This window comes from Eleutherodactylus coqui, chromosome 7, assembly GCF_035609145.1.
Source record: "Eleutherodactylus coqui strain aEleCoq1 chromosome 7, aEleCoq1.hap1, whole genome shotgun sequence".
NCBI classification, from domain to species: Eukaryota; Metazoa; Chordata; class Amphibia; order Anura; family Eleutherodactylidae; genus Eleutherodactylus; species Eleutherodactylus coqui.
In genome coordinates, this window is record NC_089843.1 from 146,783,423 (window position 1) to 146,803,257 (window position 19,835).

The window sequence follows — 19,835 nt, forward strand, 5'->3', positions numbered from 1 at the left end:
TGGAACTGAACTGCCCTGTGTGAATGGAGTCTCAAACTAATGGCATCTGTATGAAGTCCATAGTTCATGAAGTCATTGCTAGGAAATACAGTACAGGACAAATGATCTTAGTGTGTGTGGGGGGGAGATGCTAATACAAAGGGGGTTTTATTTTATTTTTATTTTAACAATACAAAAATAGTCATCCAATACATACATCAGTTGGCTTCAAGGTTACAGCTCTTCCGCCTCAGCCGTGCCAGATCACATGCAGAACCCCCATTGCTCAACTTATAGATTCCTAAATACAAAAACCTGAAATATTAACAATGCTTCAGTGTCTATGAATGATGTAGCACACCTGTCACCCCTAGTGGGAAGACCTCTTCTTTTTCTTCTTACTGTGAGGAGTTTTTCTGACAGGCGATTTGTCTTGATCTTCTTCTGGAGCCTGTGAACTACTAAACAAACAAGAGAAAGGAATTAGTCACAATGCTATTACCATTCATGATCGTTAAGTTACTTTTCAATTGATACATTCTAAAAGGACAGAGTTCTTTCTGTAACATATCTACCACATATTTGCAGGTACGCTCAGCCAATAAGTCCATAACATCAAGCCAGCAATCAATCTCCATAGACAAAGAAAAACACCTTGGACTGCTACTACACAGCAGAGAGTTAAAGATGCATGGAAGAAAAAAGTTTATCTATCATTGGCTGGTTCACTTCTTGTGCCGTCCTTCTCATTCACATGTAACGATTATCGCTCAAAATTCAAAAACGATCATTTGAGCAATAATTCAGTATAAATGCAAAAAAGCCTCCTCAAAACAACTATTGCTGGCTTCTCATTATGTGTAAACGCTCTCATCCGAGCGCTCCACAGGGAAGGTGAAGCGCTGAGCGAGGATCCATAGATATCTTTCAGTTTAAACGCTCTGCACGAACACCGATGACCTTAGCGGTGACGTCAGCACTGGTGCAGTCGCTTAAACCACTGTGGGCCCATGTAAAAGGGCCAATGTACAGTGAATGTGAAAACTGAACGATTTCTTGTTTGAACAAGCCAATGATGTATCTACCTGACTAAACAGGCTGCGCAAGAGCAAACGAGCCGGCGATAACCTCATTGGCTCTTTGAAACGATAATCGGTTCCTCTAAAAAGACCCCATATGGCTTATATGGCGCTGTCAATCCATTATATACCTGCTGTGTTATTGTTAAGTAAACAATTGTGAGCAAGGACACCTCAAAACTATCTAACAGTAAACACAATGTTAAAGATGAAGTGCCTAGCATGTATAACAGAGACTGAGTAGTAAGTGCTGAAATGAGTGCCAAAACTAGGAAAGAATCATCAGCACCACATTCAGGAGAGCTTTAATTGGTAGATTCCCACAGCTGGACATCCACCCAAAATCCCAGTTACATCGCGCTTTGGCTGCAGTTTGGTAAAAGCACACCTTCATTGCAATCGAGTGCCGAATTACAGCATAGTGTAGTCTGATGGACTCCGGGTTAGTGGATGCCAGTTCTGTAGTTCTAGCTGTAAAGTTTAGCAGGAGAGGAATACTTTGTAGCATCAGCTTGTTTCAGCCCTTTTCTATGTTAGACAATGCCTGATTGTCCAAAGCAACGTACACTGAGAAATCCCTGCAAGCTTTTAAGAACTTGGATTGACCGAGGTACAGCTCTGATCTCAAACCCATCATTGTGATGGACTGAGAACAAACCTGAGGCTGAATGGTTGAGAATTCCTGTTGGTATGTAACATATTCTAGGGAAAAGTCTTTCCAAAAGAGAAAGGACTCAAAAGGCCACAAGCTTACACTAACCCCTTAGTGACCAAGCCTGTTTGCGCCTTAATGACCAGGCCAAATTTTGCAAATCTGACATGTGTCACTTTAGCATGGAAAAACACCAGAAAGGTTTTGCATATCCAAGCGATTCTGACATTGTTTTTTCGCCACATGTTGTACTTCATTTAGGTGGGAAAAAAAGACTGATAGAGTTTGTGTTTATTTATTAAAAGCGCCAAAATTGGGAAAATTTTGAAAAAAATCGTCATTTTTTCACATTTCCAACTGCAATATCTCAAATATGTGCAAACATAATATAAAAATTTTTGCTAAGATTTATATTTCCATCCGTTTACTTTATTTTGGGCGCACATTGGAAAAATGTTTGGTTTTTTTAACCATTTAGGAGACGTACAAATGTAACATTACTTTTCAGCATTTTGAGGAACACTTTGTTTTCCTACACCAATCCAAGATTGGAAAGGCTCATAGGAGTCAAAATGATAGATACCCCCACAAGTGACCCCATTTTAAAAACTACACCCTTTAAGGTATTCACTGAGGGGTGTCATGAGTGTTTTAACCCCACAGTTTTTTTTTCAGGAGTCAATGCAATTTAGAAGAGAAAAACTAAAATTTCATATTTTTGCAAATATGTCATTTTAAAGACAGGACTTTTTTCTATAGTACACATGAAAATTAGGATTTGCACCCCAGAATGGATACCCCTGTTTGTCCCATGCTCAGAAACATACCCATTGTGGCCCTAATCTTACGTCTGGATGCACAATGGGGCCCAAAATGAAAGGAGCAATCGGTGGCTTTCGGAACAGAAATTTTGCTTGAAGGAGATTTAGGCCCTATTGCACACTTGTAGAGCCATTGAGTGACTAAAACGATGGAGAACCCCCACAAGTGACACCAATTTGAAAAGTAGACCCCTTAGCGAATTTATCTAGGGGTACGATGACTTTTTTGACTTCACAGTTTTTGAATGAATCTAAGCCAAGCCGAAGGGAAAAAATTACGATTTTCATTTTTTTGGTAATTCTGTCATTTTAAAAGCAGTTTTTTTGTACAGCACATATATGAATGAAGACTTGCACCCCAAAATTGATACCCCTGTTTCTCCCGTGCTCCGAAACATACCCATTGTGGCCCTAGTATTACGTCTATATGCACAATGGGGCCCAAAATGAAAGGAGCAACCGGTGGCTTTCGGAGCAGAAATTTTGCTTGAAGGAGATTTAGTCCCCATTGCCCACTTGTAGAGCCCTTGAGTGACCAAAACGATGGAGAACCCCCACAAGTGACCCCATTTTGAAAAGTAGACCCCTTAACGAATTTATCTAGGGGTATGATGACTTTTTTGGCTTCACAGTTTTTGAATGAATCTAAGCCAAGCAGAAGGAAAAAATTATGATTTTCATTTTTTTGGCAATTGTGTCAATTTAAAAACTGTTTTTTTTGGACAGTGTACATAGGAATGAAGACGGTCACCCCAAAATGGATACCCCCGTTTGTCCCGTGTTCAGAAACATACCCATTGTGGCCCTAATCTACTTAAAGGAAACATAGCTAGGCCTATAATGGAAGGAGCACCCATTGGATTTCAGGGTACAACAGAATAAATTCCAGTCCCCATTGCCCACATGTAGAGCCATTGAGCGGCCAAAACAATAGAGAACCCCCACAAATGACCCCATTTTGAAAACTAGACCCCTTAACAAATTCATCTAGGGGTGTACTGCGTATTTTGACCCCAAAGTATTTGAATAAATCTAAGCAAAGCAAAAGGAAAAAATTACGATTTTCATTTGTTTGGCAATTTTGTCAATTTAAAAACTGTTTTTTTTTTTTTGTACAGTGTACATAGGAATGAAGACGTTCACCCCAAAATGGATCCCCCCGTTTGTCCCGTGTTCAGAAACATACCCATTGTGGCCCTAATCTACTTACAGGACACATGGCTAGGCCTATAATAGAGGGAATGCCCGCTGGATTTCTGGGCAGAACTGAATAAATTCCAGGCCCCATTGCCCACTTATACAGAAAAAAAATTGACTTCCTAAAAATAATCCCCCCCCCCCCCCCCCATTTTTTTGGCATTCCCTAAATATTAGATAAAGGTAATAATATAAACTGCGTTTTATGTCCGAAGACAGGGGTAATTACGGAGGCTGCTTGGGATGGGCACATGGGGCAAGAAAACCGGGTATCCCCCCCCCCCCCCCCTCCTCTCGTATTTTGGGGGGTATTTCGTAACCTCAGCAGCAGGTGTGGGGTGTAAAAAGTGGTGCTCTGTGAGGCTTTGTAATTTTGCTGTGGTGCGGTGGTCTCACAAAGAAGGCGCTCAACAAGCTGCTCCTGGAACTGCAGGAAGGCGAGCGTTTCCGGGGATTCTTGTAAATTACGGATTACAGGTAGCGGTCTGAATAACGCCGGGCTCACGCAGCCGTATGTGGAATCTGCTTGCGGAGGCCCGCAGCGGATTCCAGCTGTGAGCCCGGCTGTGACCCTGCGTACAGCCGCGTAATGTACTGCGCATAACTGCGTACTCACACAGGCGGTTTTTTGTTTATATTTCCCGTGCCGTCGCTTAGAGATGACCCGGGTACCCGCAGCCCGTATACAATGTGTTTGTATATGGGCTGCGGGTATATCCGCGGTCATAGAGCACAATGGGCTCTAGGTCGCGGATATCCGCGGTAAAATATAGCATGCCGTGTTCTGTTTCTGCAAGTGGATTCCGTAATTCCGACCCACTAATTGGGTGGAATTGTGTAATCCAATGCATGCGATTGATCCGTGGATTACCGCTGATCAAGCGCATGCAGAACCCGTAATTCCTCTCCGGTCATGTGTGACCGGCCTAATGTTAGTTCGCTACTTTATCACGTCACCAGGGACTGCTCAACGAGGCCACCGGTCACTGCTCCAAGCACTCAGCGACCGTTGGTCGCTGGGAGCAAGGAGATTTAAATTTTCCTGGGCTCCCCGTCTCCTGCGAATGTGTCTGGCATTTTGCCGGCGGGCGCATGCGCAGCAGCCGGAAGGGTCCATGGAGGATAATCGCATCTGGATTCAAATGCGGAAGCCTCCGAGAAGATGTTTCATCTTCCCCCACCGATCGCATCGGTGAGGGGAGATGAAACTGCCACTTTTTAAAGAACTTTTACGTGATCGCCATTATGCATTGGATAACGGCGATCACGTGACCAGTAACCGCATACCGCGGCTCCCCGTGACATCTCCAGGCTATTGGCTACCTTTGGTAGCCAGCAGCAGGGAGATTTTACATTTCTTGGGCAATCTTTCACTTTTGCGCATGCGTCCGCCATCATGCTGACAGGCGCATGCGCAGAAGCTGGGGTAAGATCTGCGGATCAACATCCCACCAGGGAACAAATCCGGGACCTTGGGTACGTAATTTCATCCCCCCTTACCGATACGATCCGTAAGGGGAGATGAAACTTTAACTTTTTAAACTTTTAACTTTTTTTTTTACTTTTTAACTTTATATGATCACCGTTATCTGATGGATAACGGTGATCATATGACTGGAAACCGCATACAGCGGTCTCCAGTCATATCTCCCTGCACTCGGCTGTCTGTGACAGCCGGGTGCAGGGAGATTTTGAATTTGCCGGGCTCGTCGGCTTTTGCGCATGCGCGCCACATCGGCACATTGCAGAAGCCAGCGGGGGGGGTCCCGACACCGGCTGGAGGACATCGGCGGACCTGAGGTGAGTATTTTCACCTCCCCTCATGGATCCGATCCATGAGGGGAGGTGAAGCTTTTCTTTTTTTACACTTTTTTGCACTTTTCCGCGATCGCCGTTATCCATTGTATAACGGCGATCGCGGTACCGGGGACTGCTCACCGCGGTCCCCGCTGACATCTCCTGCCTCCCGGCTACCTACAGGAGCCGGGAGCCAGGAGATTTTAAATTTCCCGCGCCGCCGGGCCTTCTGCGCATGCGGCTGACGTAATGCCGCCTGGCGCGCATGCGCAGAAGGACGGCTACGGGGCCCGAAGCATTGGGACAGCGGGGAGCCGTACCGCGGACCTCGGTGAGTAATTTCAGCTGCTCCGATGGATCCGATCCATCAGAGCAGCTGAAACTTTAACTTTTTGGGCACTTTTATTTACTTTTTTTGCGATCGGCACTATCCATTGCATAGCGCCGATCGCAATGCCGGGGGGGGGGGGGGGTCCGAACAGCCCGGGATGACAGCTCCATGCTGTCAGCTTCCTGCGGACACCAACAGCATGGAGCTGTCACGTCCACAGCCCGAGGGGCATTATTCTCTGCAGGACACGTTTTTACGTTCTCAGAGAATAAAGCCCACTTCAGGAGGACGTAAAAACACTATGGGCTGGTCGTTAAGGGGTTAAAAAGGTTCAGAACACTGTAGATAAAAGGTTTCTGATTAATGCTTTGCTGTTTGAAACATGAGGCGATTCCAAACTTCTGGAGAGTAGGTTGCTGTTCTATACTGTAACTTATAGGTATTCTGCCTGTGCAAAACTCAGAGTTAGGGCTCACACCCACTTGGGTTTTTTTTTTTTTTTTTTTTTTAAACACTGCGATATCGCTGCGTTTTTTTAACCCGAATGTCAATGGGACTGTCTAACGTTAAAAACGCATCGCCCAAAAATCACAAGGCATAAACTTGCGATGCGTTTTTAACATTAGAAAGTCCCATTGACAATTGTGTGAAAACAAAACCCAGCGATTAAAAAAAACGCAAGTGGGAAGGAGCCCTTAGTGGTGTGCACTCTATACATTTACGTTCTGTTCAGACTGTTTTTTTCATACAATGCTATTCCCTGACATATGATACGGCAGAGGTATACAGTGACACATATTACCTATTGAATCAGCATATGCCACGAGGACACTCTTGGGTTAGCCAAATGCTTGGGGCCCCTTTCCTGGCACATAAGCCGATTATGATGGAAAGCAAGGTGTGACTTTAGCTATAGTTGTAGGTTTACGATCAGCAGGTTTTTCGATTTTCCCCCATGAGCTACAAATAAAACACAATAATGAAAAGAGCATACCTGGCCTTAGCTTGAGGCTCTGGTTGCAGTATGACTACATCTTCTTCCTCACTGTCAGAGATTACAATATCTGTAGTAAAGCAACAAATACATCAACAATGAGAATTAGGGTGGCAATATATCTATATAAATATAAAACGTGGAGTGTGGGGTCAGAATATGATCAGAGACAACCCATTCTGGGGTGTGACCCACAGCACACTGACAATGTCCATGTGAGGTGCACTCGTCCGTGTGACTACACCCTTATCTATGCTCTGTAAAAGGGCTTTTTGCAGTCCCTTGCTCTACCTGGCATATATGCGCTGGCGCTTACATTTTTACGTCACATATGTGCGCCCTTTTAGTTTGCACGCAGTACGGAGCTTTCATACAATCTTTGTGTGACTCTAGCACATGCGCTTTCACAAGGTTAACATGGCTACTGGATACCTGCCACAAGTTGACTTTATAGGTGTGTCAAATGTAGTGACTTTGTGTGCTGGTATATAGCAGAAACCCAGTTACCCTTGAGGAAGCCTATACATTGGGAGCGACCCATATACATGGGGCTTCATCTCTCACCCCTTGTAACTGCACATGGCTTGGGATATATCCTCTCCACATGTTGCATGTTTTGTGAGGCAGATGTGATTGTTTGGTCCTTGCATTCCTTTTGCAATATTAATTGCATCAAAGTGAGCTACTCTTGTACCTGTAGTACTACACAGTATAAATCATGCCATATTTTATGATCTACCTTCCTTCCCCTCTTTTCTGCAATCACCCTTTTTGTACTTGCGCTTTTGTTGTAATTGTTATATCAGGGAGAGTTAAGGCCCATTTACACGCAAAGATCTTTCAAAATATTGAAAGTTTTAGCGATCATTTTGTATAAAGTGTTAATAGACACTTTGCATGTAAAAGGGCCCCCGGGAGCTGTTTGCAGAGCCCAGTGTGTGGACTGAGCTCTGCACACAGCTTCATTGTTCTCCTCAGGACTGCCAGCAGAATACAATGTAATCTCCTGACTCCCGCTGAGAACACAGCCTGTGCTCTGTTGAGAGATACTTTATCTCTCTGCGGCTGAATCATGGATTTTAGTTTTGCCTTAAGAATCACCGTTCAGATGAAAAGTGCACGATGGTAGGATTAACACGCAATTATTTGCGGTCGTTTTAATGAATTTTGAGCGATAAGCGTTGCATTTAAATGGGCCTTCAGTCTTGTACCCGTAGTACTACATTGTATTCAACAATTTTTTTTTTTAGATGATTCCCATTTCCCGATTTCTTATAGGCTTACGTCATCCAATGTCCGTTTTGCAGTTTGTATTACCTTTTTTTGGGAGGGTGGGGGCAATAGAGGTGCACAGATTTCTTATAATAGAAATTGTGTTGAGCTTTCACCAGCGTTATTTAAACAGTTTTAATGGTTTTTAAAATTGGTGTGCCTAAATATTCATATGTGTTTAATACAGATTGGTGTGGTACTCCTCCGTTGGCTACAATGATATTGGTGTGCTGAGGTGGTTATACACACACTTGCTATTCTCTCTTTTTCTTACATTACAGTTTTCAGTGTGTCGCCTTACAAAACCCCATCCATTGTGGATTATTTTATTCCAGTTGTGCCAGTTTTCTTTCATTGTTATTACAGGATTCAAATCGTGGACCCAACTCTCTGGTCCCTCTATTGTACCTGTTCTGAGCCCCGTCACCATCTAGTTATTATCTTTAGAGATTACCAGAGTACAGTTTAGATTTTTTTACAATACAGAATTCCATTCTTAAAAAGGGAACCGTAACATTGAACACAAGGTGTCTGATTTACAGGCAGCAGGAGGGGATTGCTATAAAGGTTTGTGAGGAAAGTTTCTGTACAGCTTGTGTTATATGCATTTAAATCCCTGCGCTATAATTAGGAGTCCAGTGAGCGGTACTATCAGTGATTGACAGCCTTCCATGGATGACTGCACATACAGAGATAGTTGACAGTCACTAATATTACTGCCTAGTGTACTTAATCATAGAAAGAGCAGGGATTTCAGTGTATAAAATACGGTTTATACTGAATTTTTCCCCACTCTAGTTCAGTCTCATTTCCTCCTGCTGCATGTAGATCAGACACCATGTTCAATAGGACAGGCTCCCTTAAAATCTCAGCACGCATTTTTGCTGACTTTGAGCTTTACTACATATAAACATACATGTATAACAATAAAACCAGAAATAAAACCGTACCTGCGGAGGTTTTCTTTGCAGGTTTTTCAGTAACTTTGTCGCTCTCTATGGATGTTGAAACAATGTCAGCATCATCATCATCTTCATCTTCCTCCTCCTCATCTTCCTCCTCCTCCAACTCCCCCCATGTATTTTCAATGCCCTCTCCAATCTGCGCAGTACCAACAGCCCGCACTACTGGCTTTGTCACACTGATAGTAATTAAGGGAAATATGACGGACAAGGCAAATCTACTAAATAGTTTCTTTTCAAGTGTATTCACGAACTAAAAGGAAATGTCATATGAGATGCAGGGGAACAAAACGAAGCCCCCGCTAAATATTGTATACCTAACACAGGAGGAAGTGCAGAGGCACTTAAAGAGGGGAGATAAATAAAAAAAATAAAAATAAAAAAAATTTAAAAAAAAAAGAGAAATAGCCGGGCCCAGATGGAATACACCCAAGGGTTCTAAGGGAACTAAGTGATTTGATAGCAAGACCGCTAGCATTTCCTAGATTTACGGAAAATATAAAGACCAGGGTTGTACCCCTGGATTGGCGCATTGCCAATGTGGTTCCAATTTACAAAAAGGGGTCCAAAAAAGAGCCTAGTAACTACAGGCCAGTAAGTCTCACTTCAATAACTGGAAAAATATTCGAGGGGTTTCTGAGAGACACCCTCCTAGAATACCTAAAAGAGAGCAACGGAATAACTCCTCACCAGCATGGGTTCATGAGGGGGGTCGATCATGTCAGACCAATCTGATCAGCTTCTACGATGAAGTAAGCTCTAGGCTGGACCTGGGAGAGTCTATTGATCTTGTATATCTGGACTTCTCTAAAGCATTTGACACGGTGACGCATAATAGGTTGCTATATAAAATGAAGCAGCCTGGACTGGGTGAAAACATGTGTAATTGGGTAAAGAATTGGCTCAGAGATAGCAAACAGAGGATGGTAATAAATGGTTTGTACTCTGATTGGTCCACCATCGCTAGTGGGGTGCCACAGGGTTCAGTATTAGGCCCCATTCTGTTCAATATATTTATTAACGACCCGAATTAATGAAATGGAGTTCAATGTACGGCTACAAAAGTACCTAGATAAGCTGGGGGCTTGGGTAGAAAAATGGCAAATCAAGTTCAGTGTTGATAAATGTAAGGTTATGCACATCAGCAGGAAAAACGGATGTCACCAATATACACTAAATGGGGTATTGCTAGGGAAAAGTTATATGTAGAGATGAGCGAGTATACTCGCTAAAGGCAATTACTCGAGCGAGCATTGCCCTTAGCGAGTACCTGCCCGCTCGAGACAAAAGGTTCGGGTGCCGGTGGTGGGCAGGGAGCTGCGGGAGAGAGCGGGGCGGAATGGAAGGGAGATATCTCTCTCCCTCGCTCCCTCCTGCTGACTGTCGCTACTCACCGATCCCCGCGCCGGCACCTGAACCTTTCGTCTCGAGCGGGCAGGTACTCGCTAAAGGCAATGCTCGCTCGAGCAATTGCCTTTAGCGAGTATACTTGCTCATCTCTAGTTATATGGAAAAAGACCTGGGGTACTAGTGAATAGCCAGAGAGGCTATCCAAATTGAAATTATTTACCCTGGAAAAAAAGACGGCTAAGGGGCGCTTAAATAACCATGTATAAATACATGAGGGAACAATACAAGGATCTCTTCCATGATGTTTTTAACCAGGACTGCGTTGGTAACGAGAGGGCATCCTCTAAAAGAGAGCAGGTTTCATCACCAACACAGAAGGGGGTTCTTTACTGTAAGAGCAGTGAGACTGTGGAACTCTCTGCCTGAGGACGTGGTGATGGCAAAATCCATAGAGTTTAAGAGGGGACTAGACGTCTTTCTAGAGCGCTATTATATTACAAGATATGGACATTAAATAACCAGCGGGGTTGTTGATCTGGGTCTTACATTTAGGTAGGAACCATCAAAGGTTGATGCAGGGATTATTTAATTATTCTGACTGTCATTATGGAGTTGGGAAGGAATTTTTCCCCGAATGGGCTAATTGGCTCCTGCCTCTTGGGGTTTTTGCCTTCCTCTGGAACAAGGGGGTTGAAACAGGATGAACTAGATGGACATGGTCTTCACTCAGCCTAACGTACCATGTTACTATGACTGTGAAAGTTTGTCATAACGATCAGAAAATTATTTTTCCACAATTCATCCCTATCTTGATTTTCACAAGCTTTTTAAGAGGATACACGTCAGACGGAGGCTGCGATTCAGAAATTATTTTCTCAGCTTTGTCTTTAACATTGGATGTATCTACAACGTTTTTTTCAATTTTTAACGCAGTTATTTTTTGATCAGGCAAAGACTCTGCAAAACCAAATTTGCCTCCTTCTTTCCTGCAAAAAGAAGAGACAAATATGATAAAACAGTTTTTACCTTCTCCATCAACTACAGATTGTATTTCACTGACCTGATTTTCCTGTCATTTTCCAGGGCTTTCTGGATCAGCTCTGTTATCTCAGCTACTTTAACACCGGCTACCTTACTGCACCGCAATACCTGCATGTAAATAAGAGTAGGTTATGTGACCACATCACAAAAACTCAGCCACTTCTTAAAAACAGTAGTAAGCAAGACCAAGTAACCAATTCACCAATGCCTTCCAGCACAAAAAAGGTATATAGAAATCAATGGCAATAAGTACAGAATGGGAATAAAGTGAATGAGCCCCAGGCAAACACTGCCTAAATACAACAAAGCTTTAAATGGTCTAGAAGATTTTTCATCACCTGCTCTTTCAGCAGCATGATCCCTCCACTTGACTGAATGGTACAAATCTCTCTGTGTTTGTTCATGGCAATCACCAGAAGACCGTCCATAACGCGCTCTTCGCGTTCACTGGGGTCCACCAGCAAGAATGTTCTATACGAAAGGGTCAAAGAAATCATTAAAAAGCCAAAACGCAATATGAGACGTCATTGTCAAAGAAACTTCTTAAATTATGTACTATGAAAAAAAGCTTGAGTAACAATGAACTAGTCAGACAAAATCCTGTACTCCATCAGAAAACCTAAAGTGTGTGTAAGGTAGAACACCAGTTTATTACTGCAAAACTTTGCTCATGTTTAGCTTATACATGTGCTTGGGCTTTTCCATAGTATTAAATGCCTCAATGAAACCATTGATGAAGCAATATCTCTTCTACAGGTATAACCAGATTGTATGGAAAAACCAGGCATAGTAGATACAGCATTTCCACTGCAAACCGGGGAGGGAAGCAACATATGGAATTCTGACATTGGTGTCACAGGATTACTAAAGAGAGACTGTCACCATGTTTTTGCACCCCTATATGAGGGCAGCACAAAGTGGTGAATGGCACACCAATTACAGTGATATGTCTGCCGTGTGTATCTGTGCAGTAGTTTTTAAGAAATTTACATTTTATTAGCAGCATATGCATAAAACACTACTTAAAAGTAGTCCCTGATATTCAAGAGCTGCAGGCTAGCTACACCCACGCTGCTCTTCAGCCAATGAGTGACAGCTGTCTGCCTATGACTGTGAATAGAAAGAACTGCCAATCATTGGCTGGAGGGTGGGGTGGGTGTGGGCAGCCTGCAGCTCATAAAGATCCAGGACTAATTCTGTGTCTGGCCGCTAGTAATAGAATGCAAGTTTTTCCAAAATGACTGCACAGATCTACACAGCAGAAATATGACCGTAATCAGTGTGACAGGCGCTACCTTATGGTACTCCCCATGAGGGCTTCTCAAAGATGACAGATTCCCTTTAAGGCATCACGACAGAACAGAATAGCCCCACGAAATTTTAACAAACAATAAAGTTTATAACACATTACCCTTGTTGGAAGAAGGCAAAGCTAACACAAATGGGCATGTGGTGCATGCTAAGAGGAACAGGGTCTCTTTCTTCTGGAGAGTACTAATCCAAATAACAAAAACAAAAACAAGTTAGTATTTGCATTATACCAACAAAATTAGATGAAAGGCAGAAGTGCATTATTTCTAAAATATATAAAGCGTTCCTCCAGTTATATACAATGTCTGGTATGTTGTGTGACATACAAATTTTTATCTGTGAGGAGGAGGGCTCCGAGACACCCATCGGTCAGCTTATCTCGGTCATACTCAGGAAAACGGAGGACTATAATGAAGTACAAGTACGGCTAAGAGAAGCTGCCATGTTCTCTAACTAGTGGTATTGTTCTACTGAATGGTGGGGGTCACAAAGCCCAGATGCACACTAATGAAAACTTCTGGAATTTCACAAAAGGCCAGAAGTTTTATGTAACTGGAAGACTATTTTAAAGGGAATGTGTAAATAGAGAATGACCTATTGTATAGTTGTTTTATGCAAAACATTTTTTTAAGAGTATATATTAGCTTCGAAAATAAATGTTCACTATGAATTAGGGCTCCTGTCTACGGGCAATTGTGCATTGCGTTACCAGCCGCGGGTAACGCAGTGCACGATTTCCATAGCATTACTATGGAAGGCGCAGCCCCAAACGTCCACGCGTAGAGAATCATAGCAATTATCCGCTCGAGGGACTCAAATCACGGCATGCTGCGATGAGCCTACCTGTTAGATAGGCTCACCGCAGAGAACTGACAGTTCTCTCCCCTGCTCCCGGGCGGCGGAATATCGCTGACGATATTCTGCCTCGCCCGTGGACAGGGGGCCTAAGGCTCTAGTCCATGCAAGTAATGTAGCCTGTCACAGGCATACTATGTATTCATATCTCATACTTTCGGATTTCCCTTTAGCTCAACCCCCTCTGGAGTGCTCACAAGATTTCAGTAGTGGGCATAAGACTTACCACCGTGACTTCTTCTCCTTGTACAGATACATCGGGCCTCCTGAAGTGACACAGAGCTGCCACAGCTGCTATACTTGCTGCATCCATTATGTTGCCCTCATGATTTAAAAGATGCAGATCAACTCGAATTTGCCAAACCTACAGTGGAAAAGAAATCATTAAGTGTGTGTTCACACATGGCAGGAAATATCCGTGACTCTCCCATTGATGTGAATGAGGCTTGCAGAAATCCATGTGCTTACCACCCCATCTAGATGAGTGGAACTGGATTTAACCCCTTAGTGACAGCCCTATCGTAAAACTACGTCCTGCTGTTGCAGGACGTGTATGGAGGGAGGTAGCGGCGCTATCTCCCTCCATACAGCACGGGCATCAGCTGTTTATTACAGCTGACACCCGCGGGCAATAGCTGCGCTCAGCCGTTCGGCCGATCGCGGCTATTAACCCTTTAAATGCCGCTGTCAATTCTGACAGCGGCATTTAAATCTCCCGAACGCGAGAGAGCCGTGCAGGTGTCATGGCAGCCGGGGGGGCCTAATGAATGGCCCCAGGGCTGCCTTAGCAGACTGCCTATCAAGCCATCCACACAGGGTGGCTTGAAAGACTTCCTGTAAAAAAGCAGTATGACGTAATGCTATAGCATTACGTCATACTGCAGGAGCGATCAAAGCATTGCATGTTAATGTAATGTAAAAAAAATAATCAAAGTTTTTTTAAATGTTAAAAAAAAAAAAAGTTATAAAAGTTTAAATCACCCCCCTTTTGCCATATCCATTATTAAAAAAAATCAAAATCATAAAATAAAAATATGTATTTGATATCGCCGCGTCCGTCAAAGTAGTGCATTATTTTTCCCGCACGGTGAACGTCGTCTGAAAAAAAAAAAAAAAAAAAAGAACACCGGAAATACACTTTTTTAGTTACCCTGTCTCCCAGAAAAAACGCAATAAAAAGTGATCAAAAAGTCGTATGTATTCCAAATTGATACTATCGGAAACTACAGGACATCCCGCAAAAAATGAGCCCTTGCTCAACTACGTCAACGGAAAAATAAAAAAGTTATCGCGCGCACAAAATGACCGCAGAAAATAATTGAAAAAAATGTAATATCTTAAAAAAAAAAATTTAAGTACTACAACAAAACCAATACTATATAAGTTTGGTATCGTAGTAATCGTACTGACCCATAGAATAAAAATATCAGGTCGTTTTTGTTGCAATTTGTGTGCTGTAGAAACAGAACGCACCGAAAGATGGTGGAATGTCGTTTTTTTTCAATTTCTCTCCGCTAAAAATTTTTAAAAAGTTTTTCAGTAAATTATATGCTACAATAAATAGTGCCATTGAAAAATACAACTCATCCCGCAAAAAACAAGCCCTCATACAGCGACGTAGATGGATAAATTAAGGAGCTACGATTTTTTAAAAGGGAGTAGGAAAAATCAAAAATGGAAAAAAGCAAAAAAAGCTCCGTCACTAAGGGGTTAAATTGCACAAATTTGTATAAGCAATCTGCTGCATGTGATTATTAAAAGGTTAACATTGCATAGTCTTCAAGATTAAAAGTATAAGGCTCCATACAATATCAATGCAGAGACAGCAGAGGGGATTGCTTAGTTATTGAAATGACCAGAACAGCCAGCCCCTTGTGAGGACGTCACTCGGAAGGTGGAAGAAAGCTCGCAACCATGTGACCTGGTGTCAGGACTGCTGGGTTAGACTGCATTGGGGTATTCTGACCGCCTGGAGTATCCCTTTAATTACTCCATCACACAATGCCTCACCTTCTCTCCAGCTTGTACACAAAGTGATTCAGTGTCAATGCATTTGGAATTCCTCAAGCACCTCTCCAGCAGTCTGTTGAGTTTTACCAGCAGTTCTGAAGGCCTAGGATTGCAGAAGACAAGCAGATTTAGTTAAAAGGTTTTAATATATTTTAGATTACCCATTTCCAAAGCATGCCTTTCTGTAGCTGTAAATTACCATTACTGATCAGGTGGCTAATACACTTGTTTCCAAAATTCCCTGTCAAGAGTTTTTGCTCCTGCAGGCAACTTGTTAGAAATGACTTTGTCCAACTTCAAGGGAAAAGACCAAGGAAATGTGGATATATTATTTACCGTAATATCGGATGCAGTCTAAAAAGAAATACTAAAATCCGGAAACATTATTACAATATCTTACCTTCCTGTCTCAAATGCAGGTGATGCCATAGATGAGAGTTCAAGGTTGAAGAAAAGAATTCCTTCAGTAGGTCTGTTCATCTTCGGGGCAACAAGTTCACAGGACACTTGTCCAAGGACCCTGAAAAGAAACAGCAAATATGTTCTGCAATACCCAGTATACTATATTCCATTTCCTACAAAAAGTAGTTACATTTTCCAGTGCCAATAAACACTTCTTGGCCAGTCTAATAACGTAAAATGTGTACAAAGAAAGATAGTCCCCACACAGCAGTCCCCGATACGCCGGTCTGGGGACTCAACTGCAACATGCAGCTCAATAGGATGTTTCAGCGCTGCCCATCAAGATGTACAGATCCCAGATCAGTTACTAAATGTGTTCTTGCTTTTAAGTAGACTAAATCGAATAGAGTCCTAGCAGTCCATGCTGCTATATACAAAAACTATAGTAATACAAGTGACCTACCTGGTTTTCCCAAGCTCAACAATACAGCAACCATACTCCGTCCCAAATGTGATCTTAATGTTTCTATAATCATAGGTTTGGCGGCCATCAACACGCTGCGGATAAAAAAAAATAAGTATTACGTAGAGTTAGGGCCCTACTCACTTGCGTTTTTTTAAGTCAAATGTAAATGGGACTTTCTAATGTTAAAAACGCATCACAAGTTTGTGCTTTGCGATTTTTGTGCGATGCGTTTAAACATTAGAAAGTCCCATTTACATTTGCGTTAAAAACGCAAGTGAGTGGTAGCCCAAAGGGTGCATTCCCACGAACGTATATCGGCTCAGTTTTCACGCCGAGATATACGTTGTCCTCGTGTGCAGGGGGGGGGGGGGGGGGGTGGAAGAGCCAGGAGCAGGGACAGAGCTGCCGCCCCCTCTCTGCCTCCTCTCCGCCCCTCTTCACTATTTGCAATGGGGAGAGGCAGGGCGGGGCTAATTCTCAGAACTTAGCCCCACCCCAGCCCGCCTCTCCCCATTGCAAATAGTGCAGAGGGGCGGAGAGGAGGCAGAGAGGGGGCGGGAGCTCAGTTCCTGCTCCTGGCTCTTCCATCCTCCCCCCCCCCCTGCACACGAGGACAGCGTATATCGGCTCGGCGTGAAAACCGAGCCAATATACGTTCGTCTGAATGCAGCTTAAAGGGTATATAGGATGATACAAAGTACTGATAAACCTGACAACTGAAATTAAATTATTCTTAATTCGCAAAAAAAAATTAAAAAAAGTAAATGGCGCACTAAAATAAAGACTAACTGAACTATAAATTACATGCACACATTAAATGGGCCATAGTATAATCTGCACAGATCAGGGTACTAAACCTTTTTCCTCCTTACAAGTCACTGGTCAGACCACACATGGAATATTGTGGACAGTTTTGGGCAGCGGTACTCAAGAAGGACATATCAGTGCTTGTGTGGGTACAAAGGAGGACAACTAAAGTAATAAATAGAACGGGCGGACTACAATACCAGAGAGGTTATCAAAATAGGGGTTATTCACTTCAGGAAAAAAAAGAAAAAAAAAAAAAAAAACACAGTTGAGGGGCGACTTAATAACTATGTATAATATATCAGGGGACAATACAGAGATCTCTCCCATCATCTATTTATACCCAGGACTGTGACTGTAACAAGGGGGCGCCCTCTACGTCTAGAGGAAAGAAGCAGTGAGACTGTGGAAATCTCTGCCTGAGGACATGGTGATGACGAATTCGGTAGAGTATAGGAAGGGCCCGGACGCCTTTCTTGAGCGTTACAATATTACATGTTATAGTCACTGATTACTTCAGAAGGGTCGGTGATCCGGGGAATATTGCAATTGCCAGATTGGAGTTGGGATAGAATTTTCTTCGCCTAAAATAAGGACAATTGGCTTCTACCTCATTGTTGGTTTTTTCCCCTTATAATGGGTTGAACTGGATGGACATGTCTTTTTTTCAGTCTTACACACTATGTTAGGCCGGCTTCACACGACCGTATTCCTATTGTGGAATCTGCAATCGGTGTTGACACGGAGGAACCACAGCAAATCACTGGCACTGCAAAACATGTAAATTCGCTTTCACTCGCAGATACGAATTGTGTATTCTGTGAGCGGAGGAAAAAATAAATTAAAAGTTTATTTTGCTGTGGACTCTGCGCAGATGGCCTGCATTGAAGTCAATGGAGGCTGACCGACCCGCAGCCCATAAGCAATTAACACTGAATATGTGCCACGGGGACCTGTGTCACCCCTAAGCGACAGCGCGGGGAATACAAATATTGAAACAAAAAAAAATAAAGAAAAAAAATCAGTACTGCGCATGATTAACAGCAAGTCGCCGCAGTCATCCGCAATACAGAATCTTTTACCTTTGCTGTATAAGTGAATGAGAACGACTGAACGAGCCAATGAGGATTATTATGTCTACATAAAATAAACGACAAACAAAGGCGAACAATTTTAGAGCGCTACATCATTACAGGATATAGACATTAAATAACCAGAAGGTGGTTGGTCTCAAATGTTAATCCTGGGATTATTCTGACTGCAATTACATTGCGCAAGGTCCACGGATCGGACAGCTTCCATTGACTTCAATGGAAGCCATCCGAATGGAATCTGCAGAAAAATGGAGCATGTTGCGATTTTTCCTCTGCTTGCGGAAACCGCAATTGTTGCAGGTTTGCAGGGTACACGCTATGGGCACCATTTGCTGTGGATCTGTAGTGTGGACGCCCGCTGCAGATTCTGGAGCACATATACGTCAGTAGGCAGGAGCCCTAAAAAGCACCCCGGATTCAGGTGCTGGTAGACATGGCTATAACTAGAACCAGGGAGAGTTCAACAGTGATAAAATAACCAATCAGATCCCACCTCTCATTTCTCAGAGCCATTCAGACAACATAAGCAGGAACCTGATTGGTGGTACAGAAAACCACTTTCCTTGCATAGTACTGTACTGTGCTGTATACTAACAGCACTGAAGCTCTATATACAGCCCGTACCTTCTTGTCAGTGATGGCCTGTACCAGGAAGGCTCTCTCACAGCTGGACAGCGGGGTCTCCCTCATTATGATCCAGCTTACACATATACACAAGCTTCCCTTCTAGTCTCCAACACACATGTGAGCGGGCAGTGACGTCATCAGACCGCGCGGCTCCAGTAACACATTCTGCCGCAGTTCTCCAGCGCGGCCGATTCACCCAATCAGCTGGCTGGAATCGGCACATGTGACTACACAGCGTGCACGCGGATTGCCTGCAGCAGCCGTGTGCACTACACAGTACAGTTAAGCAGCCGTGTACTACACACTCCACTTAAGCAGCACGGGGTTAGGTTTAGGGTTAGGGTTAACTAAACCTAACCCTAACCCCAACCCTAAACCTAACCCTAAACACTAACCCTAAACCTTAACCCTAAAGCTTAACCCTAACCCAAAACACTAAACCTAACCGTAAACCTAACCCTAAACCTAACCCTAAACCCGTGCTGCTTAAGTGTAGTGTGTAGTACACGGCTGCTTAACTGTACTGTGTAGTGCACACGGCTGCTGCAGGCAATCCGCGTGCACGCTGTGTAGTCACATGTGCCGATTCCAGCCAGCTGATTGGGTGAATCGGCCGCGCTGGAGAACTGCGGCAGAATGTGTTAATATGCCTCCCCGACGCCTCCTAGTGACGTCAGACCTTAGTTAGCGAAGGGGGGGGAGCCGCCTGGGTGTTGTGCGCATGCTCTGAGTGTAGCCTGAGCGGGCGGGTGGTTGCCATAGCAATGAATGTCTTTAGGGTGGTGCGG

General features: G+C 43.4%; 1 protein-coding gene across 1 annotated transcript; it reads right to left on the reverse strand.

Moving 5' to 3' along the window:
* Nucleotides 1–134: 134 nt before the first annotated feature.
* On the reverse strand, nucleotides 135–19,228 carry EXOSC9 (exosome component 9). Its single transcript, XM_066573803.1, has 12 exons — nucleotides 19,045–19,228; nucleotides 16,517–16,611; nucleotides 16,052–16,171; nucleotides 15,652–15,754; nucleotides 13,868–14,005; nucleotides 12,887–12,969; nucleotides 11,814–11,946; nucleotides 11,495–11,583; nucleotides 11,274–11,420; nucleotides 9,073–9,263; nucleotides 6,851–6,920; nucleotides 135–440 (listed from the first exon to the last, which is right to left on the reverse strand). The coding sequence occupies exons 1-12, from the start codon at nucleotides 19,108–19,110 to the stop codon at nucleotides 350–352; spliced, it is 1,326 nt and encodes a 441-aa protein (XP_066429900.1). The 5' UTR covers nucleotides 19,111–19,228; the 3' UTR covers nucleotides 135–349.
* Nucleotides 19,229–19,835: the final 607 nt, after the last annotated feature.

Coding starts and splice junctions, on each gene's coding strand:
- EXOSC9 (XM_066573803.1), bottom strand. CDS start 19,110: ATGAGGGAGACCCCGCTGTCCAGCTGTGAGAGAGCCTTCCTGGTACAG. Junction 14,006..15,651: donor GTGTACAAGCTGGAGAGAAG/GTGAGGCATTGT, acceptor TTTCCACTGTAG/GTTTGGCAAATTCGAGTTGA. Junction 11,584..11,813: donor TCATGCTGCTGAAAGAGCAG/GTGATGAAAAAT, acceptor ATTTACATGCAG/GTATTGCGGTGCAGTAAGGT.